Source organism: Aquarana catesbeiana, linkage group LG04 (assembly GCF_042186555.1).
Source record: "Aquarana catesbeiana isolate 2022-GZ linkage group LG04, ASM4218655v1, whole genome shotgun sequence".
Taxonomy (NCBI): Eukaryota; Metazoa; Chordata; class Amphibia; order Anura; family Ranidae; genus Aquarana; species Aquarana catesbeiana.
The window spans coordinates 385,410,491-385,423,934 of record NC_133327.1 but is presented as its reverse complement, the minus strand read 5'-3'; the positions used below and the strand labels follow the sequence as shown (position 1 = coordinate 385,423,934).

The 13,444-nt window shown below is 42.9% G+C and overlaps 1 protein-coding gene across 1 annotated transcript in view; it reads left to right on the top strand.

Moving 5' to 3' along the window:
* Positions 1–13,016, top strand: part of MCM9 (minichromosome maintenance 9 homologous recombination repair factor) — a 160,757-nt gene extending 147,741 nt beyond the window's left edge. Inside the window, exons 12-13 of the mRNA XM_073627161.1 lie at positions 9,744–9,889; positions 11,533–13,016. Coding sequence (XP_073483262.1) covers positions 9,744–9,889; positions 11,533–12,982 — 1,596 coding nt within the window. The 3' untranslated portion in view covers positions 12,983–13,016. The remainder of the gene's footprint in view (positions 1–9,743; positions 9,890–11,532) is intronic.
* Positions 13,017–13,444: the final 428 nt, after the last annotated feature.

Here is a 13,444-nt window from a genome sequence, read left to right as displayed (position 1 = left end):
GGGCACCAGTCCCCACAATAGGGATAAAACTTTTTCGTGGAAGGGAGTTTAACAAGACACGTGTCCACTCATTAAAATTAGAAGAAAAGAGGTTTAACCTTAAACTATGTAGAGGGTTCTTTACTGTAATGCCCTGTACACACGGTCGGACTTTGTTTGGACATTCCGACAACAAAATCCTAGGATTTTTTCCAACGGATGTTGGCTCAAACTTGTCTTGCATACACACGGTCACACAAAGTTGTCGGAAAATCCGATCGTTCTAAACGCGGTGACGTAAAACACGTACGTTGGGACTATAAACGGGGCAGTGGCCAATAGCTTTCATCTCTTTATTTATTCTGAGCATGCGTGGCACTTTGTCCGTCGGATTTGTGTACACACGATCGGAATTTCCGACAACGGATTTTGTTGTCGGAAAATTTTATATCCTGCTCTCAAACTTTGTGTGTCGGAAAATCCGATGGAAAATGTGTGATGGAGCCTACACACGGTCGGAATTTCCGACAAGGTCCTATCACACATTTTCCGTCGGAAAATCCGACTGTGTGTACGGGGCATTAGAGTGGCAAGCATATGGAATTCCCTTCCACAGGCAGTGGTCTCAGCGGGAGCATCGATAGTTTCAAAAAACTATTAGACAAGCACCTGAACGACCACAACATACAGTGATATACAATGTAATACTGACATATAATTGCACACATAGGTTGGACTTGATGGATAGACTTGTGTCTTTTTTCAACCTCGTCTACTATGTAACATGTTTTCTGGGAGTGTCCCAGGCTCAGATCATTCTGGCGGGAGGTGACCGGCACTATCAAATATCTGACAAATTTCAATCTAGAGGGAAATCCCGTGGCTTGTTTGCTCCACCTCTCACCACGACCGATCAAGAAATACAAGACCTCCCTTACAATTCAGTTACTGAATGCGGCTAAGGCATGCACCCCCCTCTGTTGGAGATCGGTGACCCCGCCATCCAAAGCCCTATAGTTCTCTAAAGTAAACAGACTGAAAGATATGGAAGATCTCACCCCCACCCTACACAACCGGGAGGAGACCCGGAGACCCTGGCACCACTTAGTATATACTGACTCTGACACTGATATCTCCAGGAGGCCTCGCAATCGAACTGACCTCTCGGACTTAGTTCTACTCACCTGGGTAAGAGGTACTAACTATCTGCCCATCCCCCTTTTTCACCCTCGCTTTTTTTCGAATTCGTTCTCTTCCCACACTAGGGACCCCCCCGCCCTGATACACCCCCTCCTTTTTCCTTGCTTTTTTGGATCTTTAGTCTCGTTTTAGGCAATACTCCCCGAAAGCAGTGTATATCCGCGTCCACTTCTATCTCACTGCAGGTAGCACCCTACTCCAACTGGCTAGCCGGACGCTCTGCATCCCGACACTGTACGAACCTTATTCTACAGTACAGCTTGACGTGGTTGTATGTTTCTATGCTAGGGTCCCCTTCATTGTTGCCCGTTAATACCCCCCACTCTGCCTGCTGTTAACAAATTTTGAAACTGTTATCTTCCATATGATCATCTGTACAGTGTATTGCTGGGTTGGTCGATATGTACATTTGTTTATGTGACCCGTTTCTTTCTGTCATTTGATTTTATCATACTGATAATTGGTATGTGCGTATGTATTCACCCCCTTTGTTATAAAGCCCATAAAAAGCTCTGGTGCAACCAATTACCTTCAGAAGTCACATAATTAGTGAAATGATGTCCACCTGTGTGCAATCTAAGTGTCACATGATCTGTCATTACATATACAGACCTTTTTGAAAGGCCCCAGAGGCTGCAACACCTAAGCAAGAGGCACCACTAACCAAACACTGCCATGAAGACCAAGGAACACTCCAAACAAGTAAGGGACAATGTTGTTGAGAAGTACAAGTCAGGGTTAGGTTATAAAAAAAAATCCAAATCTTTGATGATCCCTAGGAGCACCATCAAATCTATCATAACCAAATGGAAAGAACATGGCACAACAGCAAACCTGCCAAGAGACGGCCACACATCAAAACTCATGGACCGGGCAAGGTGGGCATTAATCAGAGAGGGAGCACAGAGACCTAAGGTAACCCTGGAGGAGCTGCAGAGTTCCACAGCAGAGACTGGCGTATCTATACATAGGGAGACAATAAGCCGCACGCTCCATAGAGTTGGGCTTTATGAGAGAGTGGCCAGAAGAAAGCCATTACTTTCTGCAAAAAACAAAATGGCATGTTTTGAGTTTGCAAATGGACATGTGGGAGACTCCCAAAATGTATGGAGGAAGGTGCTCTGGTCTGATGAGACTAAAATTGAACTTTTTGGCCATCAAAGAAAATGCTATGTCTGGCGCAAACCCAACACATCACATCACCCATCACTTAGTTAATGAAATCAGTGAAATAAAAACATTTCCCTTTATAAATGTATAAACAAAGGATACTGAAAATGCCAAAAGAACATCTCAGTGGCACATCTCAGTGGCATAAAGGTGTGCTGTCTGGATAACATGGCACAGTAACACAAGAAAAGGGAGTCCATGTCTGTCACCCCTCTCTGCCAATCCCTCCACTGGCTTCCGATTACCCAGCGAATTGAATTCAGCATACGAACAACAACATACAAAGCCATTCACAACCTTCCCTAGCTACATCACTAATCTTGTCTCCAAATATCACCCAAGCCATCCTCTCCGCTCTTTCAAAGACCTCCTGCTCTCAAACTCTCCTGTCTCCTCCTCCCATACTGGTCTCCAGGACTTCTCTAGAGCCTCTCCCATCCTCTGGAACTCTCTACCTCAGGCTGTCCGGCTACCTGCTACTCTGGCTGCCTTTAGGCGATCCCTGAAAACACTTCTTCTCAGGGAAGCCTATCATGCTTCCAACTAACTGAACTTTTATCACTGTCATCAGCTCACCCCCCCCCCCCAGTTATAAACCTTTGAGCCACTTGCCCCACCCAATGAGATTGCAAGTTCTTATGAGCAGGGCCCTCTCAACTCTGTTTTTATTGTAACTGTATTGTCTCCTTTTATATTGTAAAGCGATGCGCAAACTGTTAGCGCTATATATATCCTGTATAATAATAATGTAATGTATTTCTTACCCACAAGTAAATTTAATCTGTAAAACTGCCCCAGCTGACTTGTTTTAAGTGGTCTTAAAGCACTTATTACCCCAACACTTCATATTGCCGATATGTGCCTGCTGTACAATGTACTTGCATGCGAAAGTATCCTGTTCTCTTTGTATTGCTTCCTTTTTTGTGAAATCCCTGGTGTTCCTGCTAGCCCCCTTGCTTTCCTATTAAAAACTGACCACACTAAGCAGGAGAACACACCGTGGTTGTGGCTGCTGCAGAGCCATTCACTGGGAAGCTCAGTGTGCTGCTGCTTCTCCTCCCCCCATCTCTTATGCAGTTGAGAACAGAGGGAGTGTGATCACTTATAAAAAAAAAACTTTTTTCCCTTTTTTTTATATCTATACACAAATGTTTTGCATTTAATTAAATGGGTTGTTTTACAAGGTAATCATTTTCAATCACTTTTACCACTTCCCTCCCACCATATAGCAAAATGATGGCCGGAAAGTGGTTTCATTATCTCGACTGGGCGTCATATGATGTCTAGCAGGATAAGCCACTAGCGTGCTCCCGCGGGGGCGTGCAGCACGGCCATCAGTGGTGCAGTGTGTCAGACTGACACACCACATCTCTGATCTATGTAGAGAGCCTACAATCACAGCTGATCATAGTGTAAACAGGAAGAGCCATTTATCGGCTTTTTCTCTACTCATGACAGGCAAGAGTAGAGTAGAAGATGATTGGCTGCAGACCCATCGAGGATGCCCACTTCAGACCACTAGGTGAGCCCACCAGGGGTGCCAATCAGTGCCCATTAGGATGGCACTCTGTGCCCATCAATTATACCTGCCAGTGCCCCCTGATCAGTGCTGCTTATCAGTGCCATCTATCTGTGCCACCTATGAGTGCCCATTAGTGCCACCTATGAGTGCCCATCAGTGCCACCTATTAGTGCCCATCAGTGCTGCATATCAGTGCTGGTAGTCATTGCCCATCAGTTCAGCATATAAGTTCATCATCAGTGCCGATCAATACTGCCTCATCAGTGCCTGTCAGTGCAGCGTCATCAGTGAAGGAGAAAACTTACTTATTTACAAAGTTTTGTAATAAAAATGAAGTAAAAACAAATTTTCTTTCAAAATTTTTGGTCTTTTTTTATTTGTAGAGCAAAAAAAAAAACCCAGTAGTGATCAAATACCACCAAAAAAAAGCTCTATTTGTGGGGAAAAAATTATAACTTTTGTTTGGGTACAGCATCTCATGACCGTGCAGTTGCCATTTAAAATGCGACAGCGCTGAAAACTGAAAATTGGCCTGGGCAGGAAGGGGGGAAGTGCCCTGTATTGAAGTGGTTAAGTTTTTAAGAGGTTTTGACATAAACACAAGATATCCTTGCTTTATTTCTTTTCCTAATCTGCATACATGTTCGAGGTTAGTGACACAAGAGTTAGTATGACACCAGGCATTTTCATAAAATAAGGTCAGCAGTGGCAGCCTCCTTGTTTCGCTAATGAGAGGTTCCCGTTTATCAATAGGGATGGGCGAACGGTTTGGCCTGAGCATAAGTTTGAGCCGAATTGTCGTCGTTCCGCGAACATCCGAACAAATCGGTCGTTCGACTGTTTGTTCAGCCCCCCGAACTGACCACAATGCATTGCGGTGCTGAACAGTGCATTGCAAGCCCTGATTAGCTGAAGCAGTGAAAGCTTCAGCCAATCAGGGCACAGAGCACTGTCAGAGTCATGATTGGACACTGTCATCATGACTTTATCCAATCATGGCTCATTTCCGCCCCACAGTATAAAAGTATTCTTTCAATGGCAGACATTTTCAGTGTGATTTTGGAGTAGAGAGAGATAGAACAGGGCTCTGTTCAGTGCTATTAGTGTGCTATGCTGTGATATTTTGCTTCAATTGTCAGTGTAGAATATTAGTTTAGTGTCAGTCTAGGGATAGTTTGAGTGTAGTGAGGAGGACCATCATTCAGCTTTGCATAGTGTGCAGCTAGAGTAGGGACAGCTCAGATTGTTTCACTGTAGTGTAGTGAGACCGTGTCATTCATACATACATACATTAGTGTAGAGTAGGGACAGCTTATATAGTTTCAGTGTAGTTTAGTGAGACCGTGTCTGTAATCTTTACATTAGTGTATAGCTAGAGTAGGGACAGTTCAGATAGCATCAGTGTAGTGACGGTTGAACACCATCTATTTGATTGCATTACTGCCAGTTTAACGCCATTTACTACTGTGTGCGTTACTGCCAGTTTAACACCATATAGTTTTGTGTGCGTTACTGCCAGTTTAACGCTATTTACTTCTGTGTGCGTTACTGCCAGTTTAACGCTATTTACTTCTGTGTGCGTTACTGCCAGTTTGACGCCATATAGTTTTGTGTGTGTTACTGCCAGTTTAACGCCATATAGTTCTGTGTGCGTTACTGACAGTTTAACGCCATATAGTTCTGTGCGTCACTGTATGTTTGGCGCATTATATTGCAGTATATTATAGTGTATCCGTGGAGTGTGTCTGTGTAGTGTGAGTACTCAAATTTAAAGTGCACCAAACACCTCTTTACATTGATTAAAGTGTATCAACGTACAGATTTCAACTTCTTCTTTACATTTTCTTATAAGCACCGTGCCCCTCCCTCCCAATAATGTCTGGGAGGACAACAAGGAGAGGCAGACGTTCCCTTGGCACTGTAAGGGGACCAGCAACAAATGTGTCCACAGACAAAGGTGGACATGGTGGTCAGTCCTCATACAGGGCATCATTTCCTCTGTTTAGTGAGTTTGCCCATGTTATCCAGCCACAGCATGCAGAGGAGGTGGTGGACTGGCTTAGTAAATCTTCCTCATCCGCTTCATTCTCTGTCACGAAAGCAGAGACAAGTGTGGAGTCCCCTGCAGTTGCCAGAGTGAATAAACCACATCTATTGCTGCCATAGCCCCAACATCAGCCATTGAGGAGTCAGCTGAGTTATTTAGCCACAGCGTCACCCACTTGCGCCTTGATGATGCCCAGCCATTACTGGATTCAGATGTTGGTTTTGAGGTTGAGGATGACAGGAACATGAGCCTAGAGAGTGGGAGAAACACTGGTAGACAAATTGGCATTCATGTTCTCCAAGCCTCAGCGTATTGCCAGGTTGTCTCCAGTGGTAATGATGATGATGATGTCACTGATGCGACTTGGGTGTCTGATAGAGCTGAAGAGGAAACTGACAGTGAAGAGACACAACTCCAAGGAGGCTGACATCAACAAAGAGTAGAGATCATCCACCCTATTTCATCACATTCTTCACATTCTGCAGCTGTTATCTCCTGGCCCACTCCCCAAAGCTCAGCTGTCTGGGCCTTTTTCAGCACATCTGCAGCAGATCGCACTGTTGCCATCTGCAAACTGTGTCTCAGGCATATCAAACGTGGCAAAAACACCAACCATTTGGGCTCCACATGCTTAACAAGGCACTTAACGTCCAACCAATCAGCCCGTTGGCAAGGGCACCTAAAAGCCACAGAAAAGGGGAACAAATCTGTCCCTCCTCCTCCTCCTTATCCACTTCAGTGTGCCCCTGCTATACCAAGTCATTACTTCTCAGCACCCTCCACTAACAGGATGGTATAGCACAGGGTGTCCCAGGTCCTAGCAGCACATCTGACAGCAGCACACCACCACTAGCTGTAAAGTGTAGCCGGCAAATTTCTCTCCCCCATCTGCTGCAGCGGGAAAAAAAATACAGTCCCTGCCACCCACATGCCCAGCGTCTAAATGCAAGCTTGTCAAAGCTGTTGGCTCTCCAACTTCTGCCTTTGGGCAAGGCAGTCAGCTGTAAAATCCACCTTACTGCTGACACGTGGTCCAGCAAGCATGGGCAGGGACAATATATTTTGTTCACAGCACACTGGTTAACGCTGCTCGCAACTCGAAAGGATGCTGGACAGGGCTTGGTGTTGCAGCTTTTTGTGCCCCCACGTCTCCATACAGCTGGTGGTGATGATGCCAGATCTGTGAGCTCTACCCCCTCCTCCTTCTCTGTCACCTCCATGCCCTCCTGCAGAATTGTCCTATGAACATCAGGTACCCCCTAAGCGTTAAAAGGGCTATTCCATGAGTCAGGCTAAAAGATGCCATGCAGTGCTTCAGCTGGTATGTTTAGGGAACAGGAACCACAGCGGAGCAGAGATTCTTGCAGCTCTGCAGGGACAGGCCCAGAGGTGGTTCAAACCACACCAGCTGAAGCCAGGAATGGTGGTGTGCAATAATGGCTCAAACCTCCTGTCCGCCCTTAGACAGGGAAAGTTGACACATGTGCCATGCCTGGCACGATGACAGGCTCAGGCCGCCTCTGCTTTTTTTCCCCCCTGCCAATGGCTAATCATTAAGGATGCATGCACTGTATTGTCACCATTTGAGGAGGCCACAAGGATGGTGAGCTGTGACAGTGCATGCATCAGTGCCACAATCCCTGTTGTGTTCCTGCTGGAGCAGACTCTGCATGGCATTATGGACAGGGCACTGGATGCAGAGCAGCAGGAGGAAGAGGAGGACTTCCTTTCCTCTCAAGGCCCACTTTATCCAGACACCATCATTCCTATGTCACAGAACACACAGGAGGAGAGAGGGGAGGAGGATGAGGTGGAGGATTCTGGCACTTTCATAGGCTTCGAAGAAGAGGAAGACATGTGTCAATCTATAAGCGATGGATTTCCAACTCCAGGACCCTTGGGAGTAGTACGTGGGTGGGAGGAGGAAGTTCCAGATGCTGTCATCCTGAGTGACCCAGAGGAGTCTGCTTCTCAAGCCTCGGCAAATTTGAGGCGCATGGGCAACCTCATGCTTCAAAGCCTGCGAAAGGACCCAAGAATATGTGGCATAAAGGAGAAGGATGATTACTGGTTGGCAAACCTTCCTTGACCACCGTTATAAGGGGAAGGTCTCAGAACTCATCCCTTCCCCACAGAGAGTGCAGAAGATAAAATCTCTTGAGGACACCTAGAGGATTTTATTGAACGTTTTTCCTGACTCCAGTAGGTTATAGTGTCGTGGAAAACGTAGGTTTGAGTCTTCTCTTGGTCAAGAGAGGAGCGTTGGAGAAGGCGTCCGCCTAAGTGGGGCATTTCAGAATTTTTTTAGTTCTTGCCGCCCAGGGCTGTCAGCTTCCACATTCCATCGGCAGCATCTGCATCACATGTTGGACGATTACCTCAGGGCCAAAACAGAGATGAAGAGCTTTCCAGCTGACGATCCACTGACTTACTGGGTCATGAGAATAGACCACTGGCCAGAACTTGCACAGTATGCTATTGAGTTGTTGGGCTGCCCTGCATCCAGCATGCTTTCAGAACGGGCATTTGGTGCTACGGGAGGTTTCAATACTGATCATAGAACGCGTCTGTCCACAGACTCCAGGGACCGTTTGACTTTTATTAAAATGAATCAGTCCTGGATTACCAGCTATGAAGCCCCTGATGCCAATGTCACCGATTTAAGTCTTTTTGGGATGTGGAATTTCTGCAGGACTTCGAGGCTGCCTAGCTTTGAGGGTGTTTAAGCATTTCATCTGGAAGAATGTTTTTGGTTTCATGTACATAATTAACACCCAAGGACCAATTTCCAGCACCTGTTTGACAGGTGCATATCATTGCAATTTTTTTGCCTTCATCAAGAGCACCTCAATAGGGTTACGTTGGGAAGGCGCCCCTGACACCCAAAGAGTAATTTTTCTGCACCTGTTTGACAGGTACATAACATTGCAATTTTTTTACAGCAAGGCTAATTCTTGCTTTCATCAAGATTACCTCTATAGGGTTATGGTGGGAAGGCGCCGCTGACACCCAAAGACCAAATTTTACGCACCCGTCACTTCTATCCAAAGTGACACCAGAATGTATCCAAAAAATCTCTACTATTGTTGCCAGTGCACTAAATTGTGGCCTCATCATACACATTGGCTCCCCAGCTGTTGCTAAGCAAAATAAAGGCAGCTTGCAGGGAAAATTCATTTTTTTGGGGGGGGCTTCATAAATGGAATTATTGCTGCAGCAGATTCCAGACATGGTACAGATCTGTCACTTTTTATTGATAGATGTCCCCCAGGGTAGGAGCCCGGACACCTATAACCATTGTATGCCCAATTACTTGCATATAAGCCTTCAAAATCGGCACTTTTGATTTTTGACGTTTGGGTCCCATTGACTTTAATAAGGTTTGTTAATCGGGTCCAAACTTTCGCAGTGTTCGAAAGTTCTGGTGCGAACCGAACAGGGGTCTGTTCGGCCCATCCCTATTTATCAATAGTTTTTGGAAGGTTTGCTTTTTTTCTGTTATGACAATGCTATAGGCATTCCTAAGCACTGTCAGAATCTCACTGTTTTTGGACCCATACGAGTCTATAGAAAATATCTGACACCATGTAAACAATAAGCATTGTTTACATGGTGGATGTACTGCATCTTCAGTGGAATCTGTGGATTTTCAGAAAATTATTTTATTCCAAAAAGTGTATAATTTGAAGGAAGTACATTTTAACCAAGCTAAAAGTCAAGGAGCTCTCCAGTAAGAAATAGTATATATCATTATGTGTGTCATGGTGAACCACTATGCTGTCTGTGAATATTGGAAACTAATGTAACACTCTTTTTTCAATGTAGGGAGGTGCCTTACTAGGAGGGGTGAATGCTCTGCATACATCATTTCCAGATAATCCACGGGAGCAGTACCAAATGCAGTGTGAGCTTCTCTTGGAGAGACTGGGACTCCAAAATATAAGGAGGGAAGAGTTGCAGAGGCTGGAAAGGTAAAAAGGAATATAATTTTTGTATGGAATTGAAAGGGAAAGCTATATGGTTTGTTTTCCACTTCCACTATATTCTGTAAAAGGAGACAAATTGGCTTTGCATTAATGGTTTTCTAACTAAATACAGAATGTCATGAATGTATTTTGAAAGTAACATGTAATTTTATAGTTTTTTCTAAGTACGGATATATTTTTGTTTAAACATTTTATAAATTGAAACCAATATAAAAGCCTAATCTTCTCTGTTTTTAAGCTGTTTTATTTAGGCATAATACATTTGTACACAATTTTTTTCCTAAAACACTCATTGCAACACCTACTGTATGGTATCACAGGGCTTAATCAGGAGACGATTCATAAATCCACCTGTCCTATAGTGCGCTTTGAGCCCTGCACAGTACATGTCATTTTTTTTCCTGTCTGGTTGCAGGAGCTAGAAGACATCCAACAATGACACGTGGGAGTAGCGTAGGTAGGGGGATTAAGGTTGTATAAACCCTGGAATACCAGTTCATACATGTCTTATTTGGTTAATTTACTCCTTTGAACAAGCAGGTAGAGGTCTAGATTCCTTCTTACATCAGCAATTTGTTTTCAACTTTGATGATAAAAGCTTGTTTTATATCCTATTGGCTCAGGCTGAAGAAGTCAGAAGGATAACTACTGTGATAACCACAATCAGTTGCAATGTATTAAACGTTTTTGTTTGTAGATAGATAGTAAATATACAGCACTGTGCAAAAGCCAGCATTCAGCGTGATTGACGTTGGATCTACACTGGGGGACAATTATATTTTATTTTTGTTTTTTTAATAAAGGACTGGTCAAAACTGTCTCCTATGTACCACATACTCATTTATATTGGGGTGGGGGGGACAGGATCTGACCACAACCACAGGCCAGGGTTGTGGGGAAGAAGCCATTGTCCCCATCAACAAAGCACCCCACTCCCCCTTTCCTGAACTGCGGGGCTTCATTCTTGGATAAGGGACTTGTATGGATTTGGGATGGGAGGCCACACCATTTTTTATATATATATATATATATATATATATATATATATATATATATATATATATATATATATATATAAAATTTGGCATGGGGGAGGTTGGATTGGGGGGGACCCCACACAGTTTTTTGTTTTTTTTCGCATTTCTTCACACCTGTCTAAAACTTTTGCACAGTACTGTATATATACATATATATAACAACAGTTTGACTCCAAACCATTATGTTTACATCAAAGTATTTTGGTTTTTTAGCAGTCTAAAATAATGCTGCATGTTTACACATAGTTTGATTTAGAAGCATCAAATTAGTATAATTTTTAATTTAATTTTTTTTTCTTCTTGAATGTGTAAAGGAAAATGTGCCCCTTTCCTCTTGCAAACAGTTGCATCCCAAATACCATTTTTTAACACAAGCTAAAATAGAAAAAAATAGCATCTGTTGCCTTTGGTAAAACACTATGCATAATTGTCTGGGATCAGCTTGAGTCTTAGTGTGTCCATATTGTGAAATATAAATAGTTTAATGTGTCAGGTTAACAAAAATCTATGATTTCCCTTCTTTTGTATTCGATAATTATTAGAAAATTATGCATTTTTACCTCAATTCTATAAATTGTATTTTCAATACAGACAGCAATATCTAGACACCAATCAGCTACAGCAAGGAGACAATAATACCACTGCCACCACTGAGGGTTCTATCAAAACATCCTATGGTGATAATGTGAAGCCACACATTTTAGAAATGGGACACAGCAACAAAGGAAATGTCAGCTGTGATTCAAACCCAACAAAGACACAAGAGACTGAAAAATGTTGTTCTTCTCCAGCACCTAACAACTGTACAACAAAGAATATTTGCAGAGATAGTTCTGATTTGTTGGTAGATCGAAGAGCACAGCTTGGATCTTCTGAAGAGCTTAACAGACCGAAACAAAATTCTTCAAACTATCTGAATAAAACAAGCAGTGGTTCTGGCCTGGAATGGTTTGACACTATCCAGACAGGAAGGCAAGGCATCAATATTTCTCCAATTTCTAAAACAGCAGAGTACACAACCACGGAACCGCAAACAGTTCCATCAGGACTTGAAGCTGCCAATAGTGATTTCAATAAAAATACTATCAATACAAAGCAATTAACAAAAAAAGGCTTATGTGAAACAAAAGGAAATAATTTACCAGATGAAATTATTACTGAACGTGTTTCTAAAAAATGGCACAAACTAAATAAAAAGTGTATGAAAAACACAACTGATGAACCCAATATAACAAAGCTCTGTGGATTAGGAGATCCTTCAGAAGAAGCTGACAATTCATCTGCAGGTCCTGTGCACAGCACCCCTATCCGAAGCAAAAAGCGACCACTCACTCATGTGGATCCAAAAAAAGGGACATCAGATGTTCAGGATCCTGAACTGCAGGCCAAGTTAGCCCAACTAGCTACATTTTCATTTAAACAAAAGTCAAAACTCATGCACAACCCAGGGAGAGAAAATGAGACTACTGCTGCTTCTGGTAATAATGACAGAGAAGTCACCGAACCAAAGCAGAAACCCGCCCCGACAGAAAAACTCAGAAGGCTGCTGGAAGTATCAGTCAGCTCGGATCAAGCCAGTTCTGTAAGGCAAGGAAAGTCTTCTTGTGAGGTATCAGTCAGCTCGGATCAAGCCAGTTCTGTAAGGCAAAGGAAGTCTTTTTGTCCTACCACAACAGAGGTGACATTGGAGAAAGCACCTGTTGTAAGCCATGCTGTACACCCTTCTGTGTTAGTAAATGAGGAAAATAAGCAGGCTGAGGCTTCCTGCAGTAGAAAGGTATCTTTTAGTACACTTGCCAAGCTGGCAACGTTTTCCTTCACCTCATCTGAAGACAAAATTGCTGACACGCCAGGTGTTATTTCCAAAAGGGAAAACCCTTTATCCTCCAGGGACCTGGGTGCAGGAGGAAAGAGGACATGTTTTCAACTGGAGTCTCTCACTAACAAAGCTGTTGGAGCAAAATCACTTTTTAGTAGTACAGACTTTGATGATGAAACATTAGATTTAGACTGGAATATTGAAATAAATGGAAAAAAATAACACTGTTCTAATACTAAACATATTTTTTGATTAATTTGTTTCTGCTTGCTTTGTATGGTTAAAAACACTTGAAACGACCTGATCAAGAGGTTTATTGGATAAGATAATTATATTTTCTGTGCATCATGCAGTCAGCAGGTGGCAGTGCAGACTTCACAGTCTTATGGTCACATATGGTGTATTTTATGTTTTTCTTTACACATATTTCCTAATGTTAAAATATGTCTATGTAATACACTGTCTTATACATTTTTACATTTTATAACTATACACCTAAGTTTTTTTTATAATTACATTTTATACAGTTTAGGTTAGAATAACCAATCTCAGGTAATCTTATTCTATTAGTATTCTTTTTACACTTGCATTCAAGGAATTCACACAATGCAAGGAAATAACACTCATTGTAGCATATATTGTCCTGATGACCACTAAAAGTGAGGAGAGATCCAAGATTCTCAG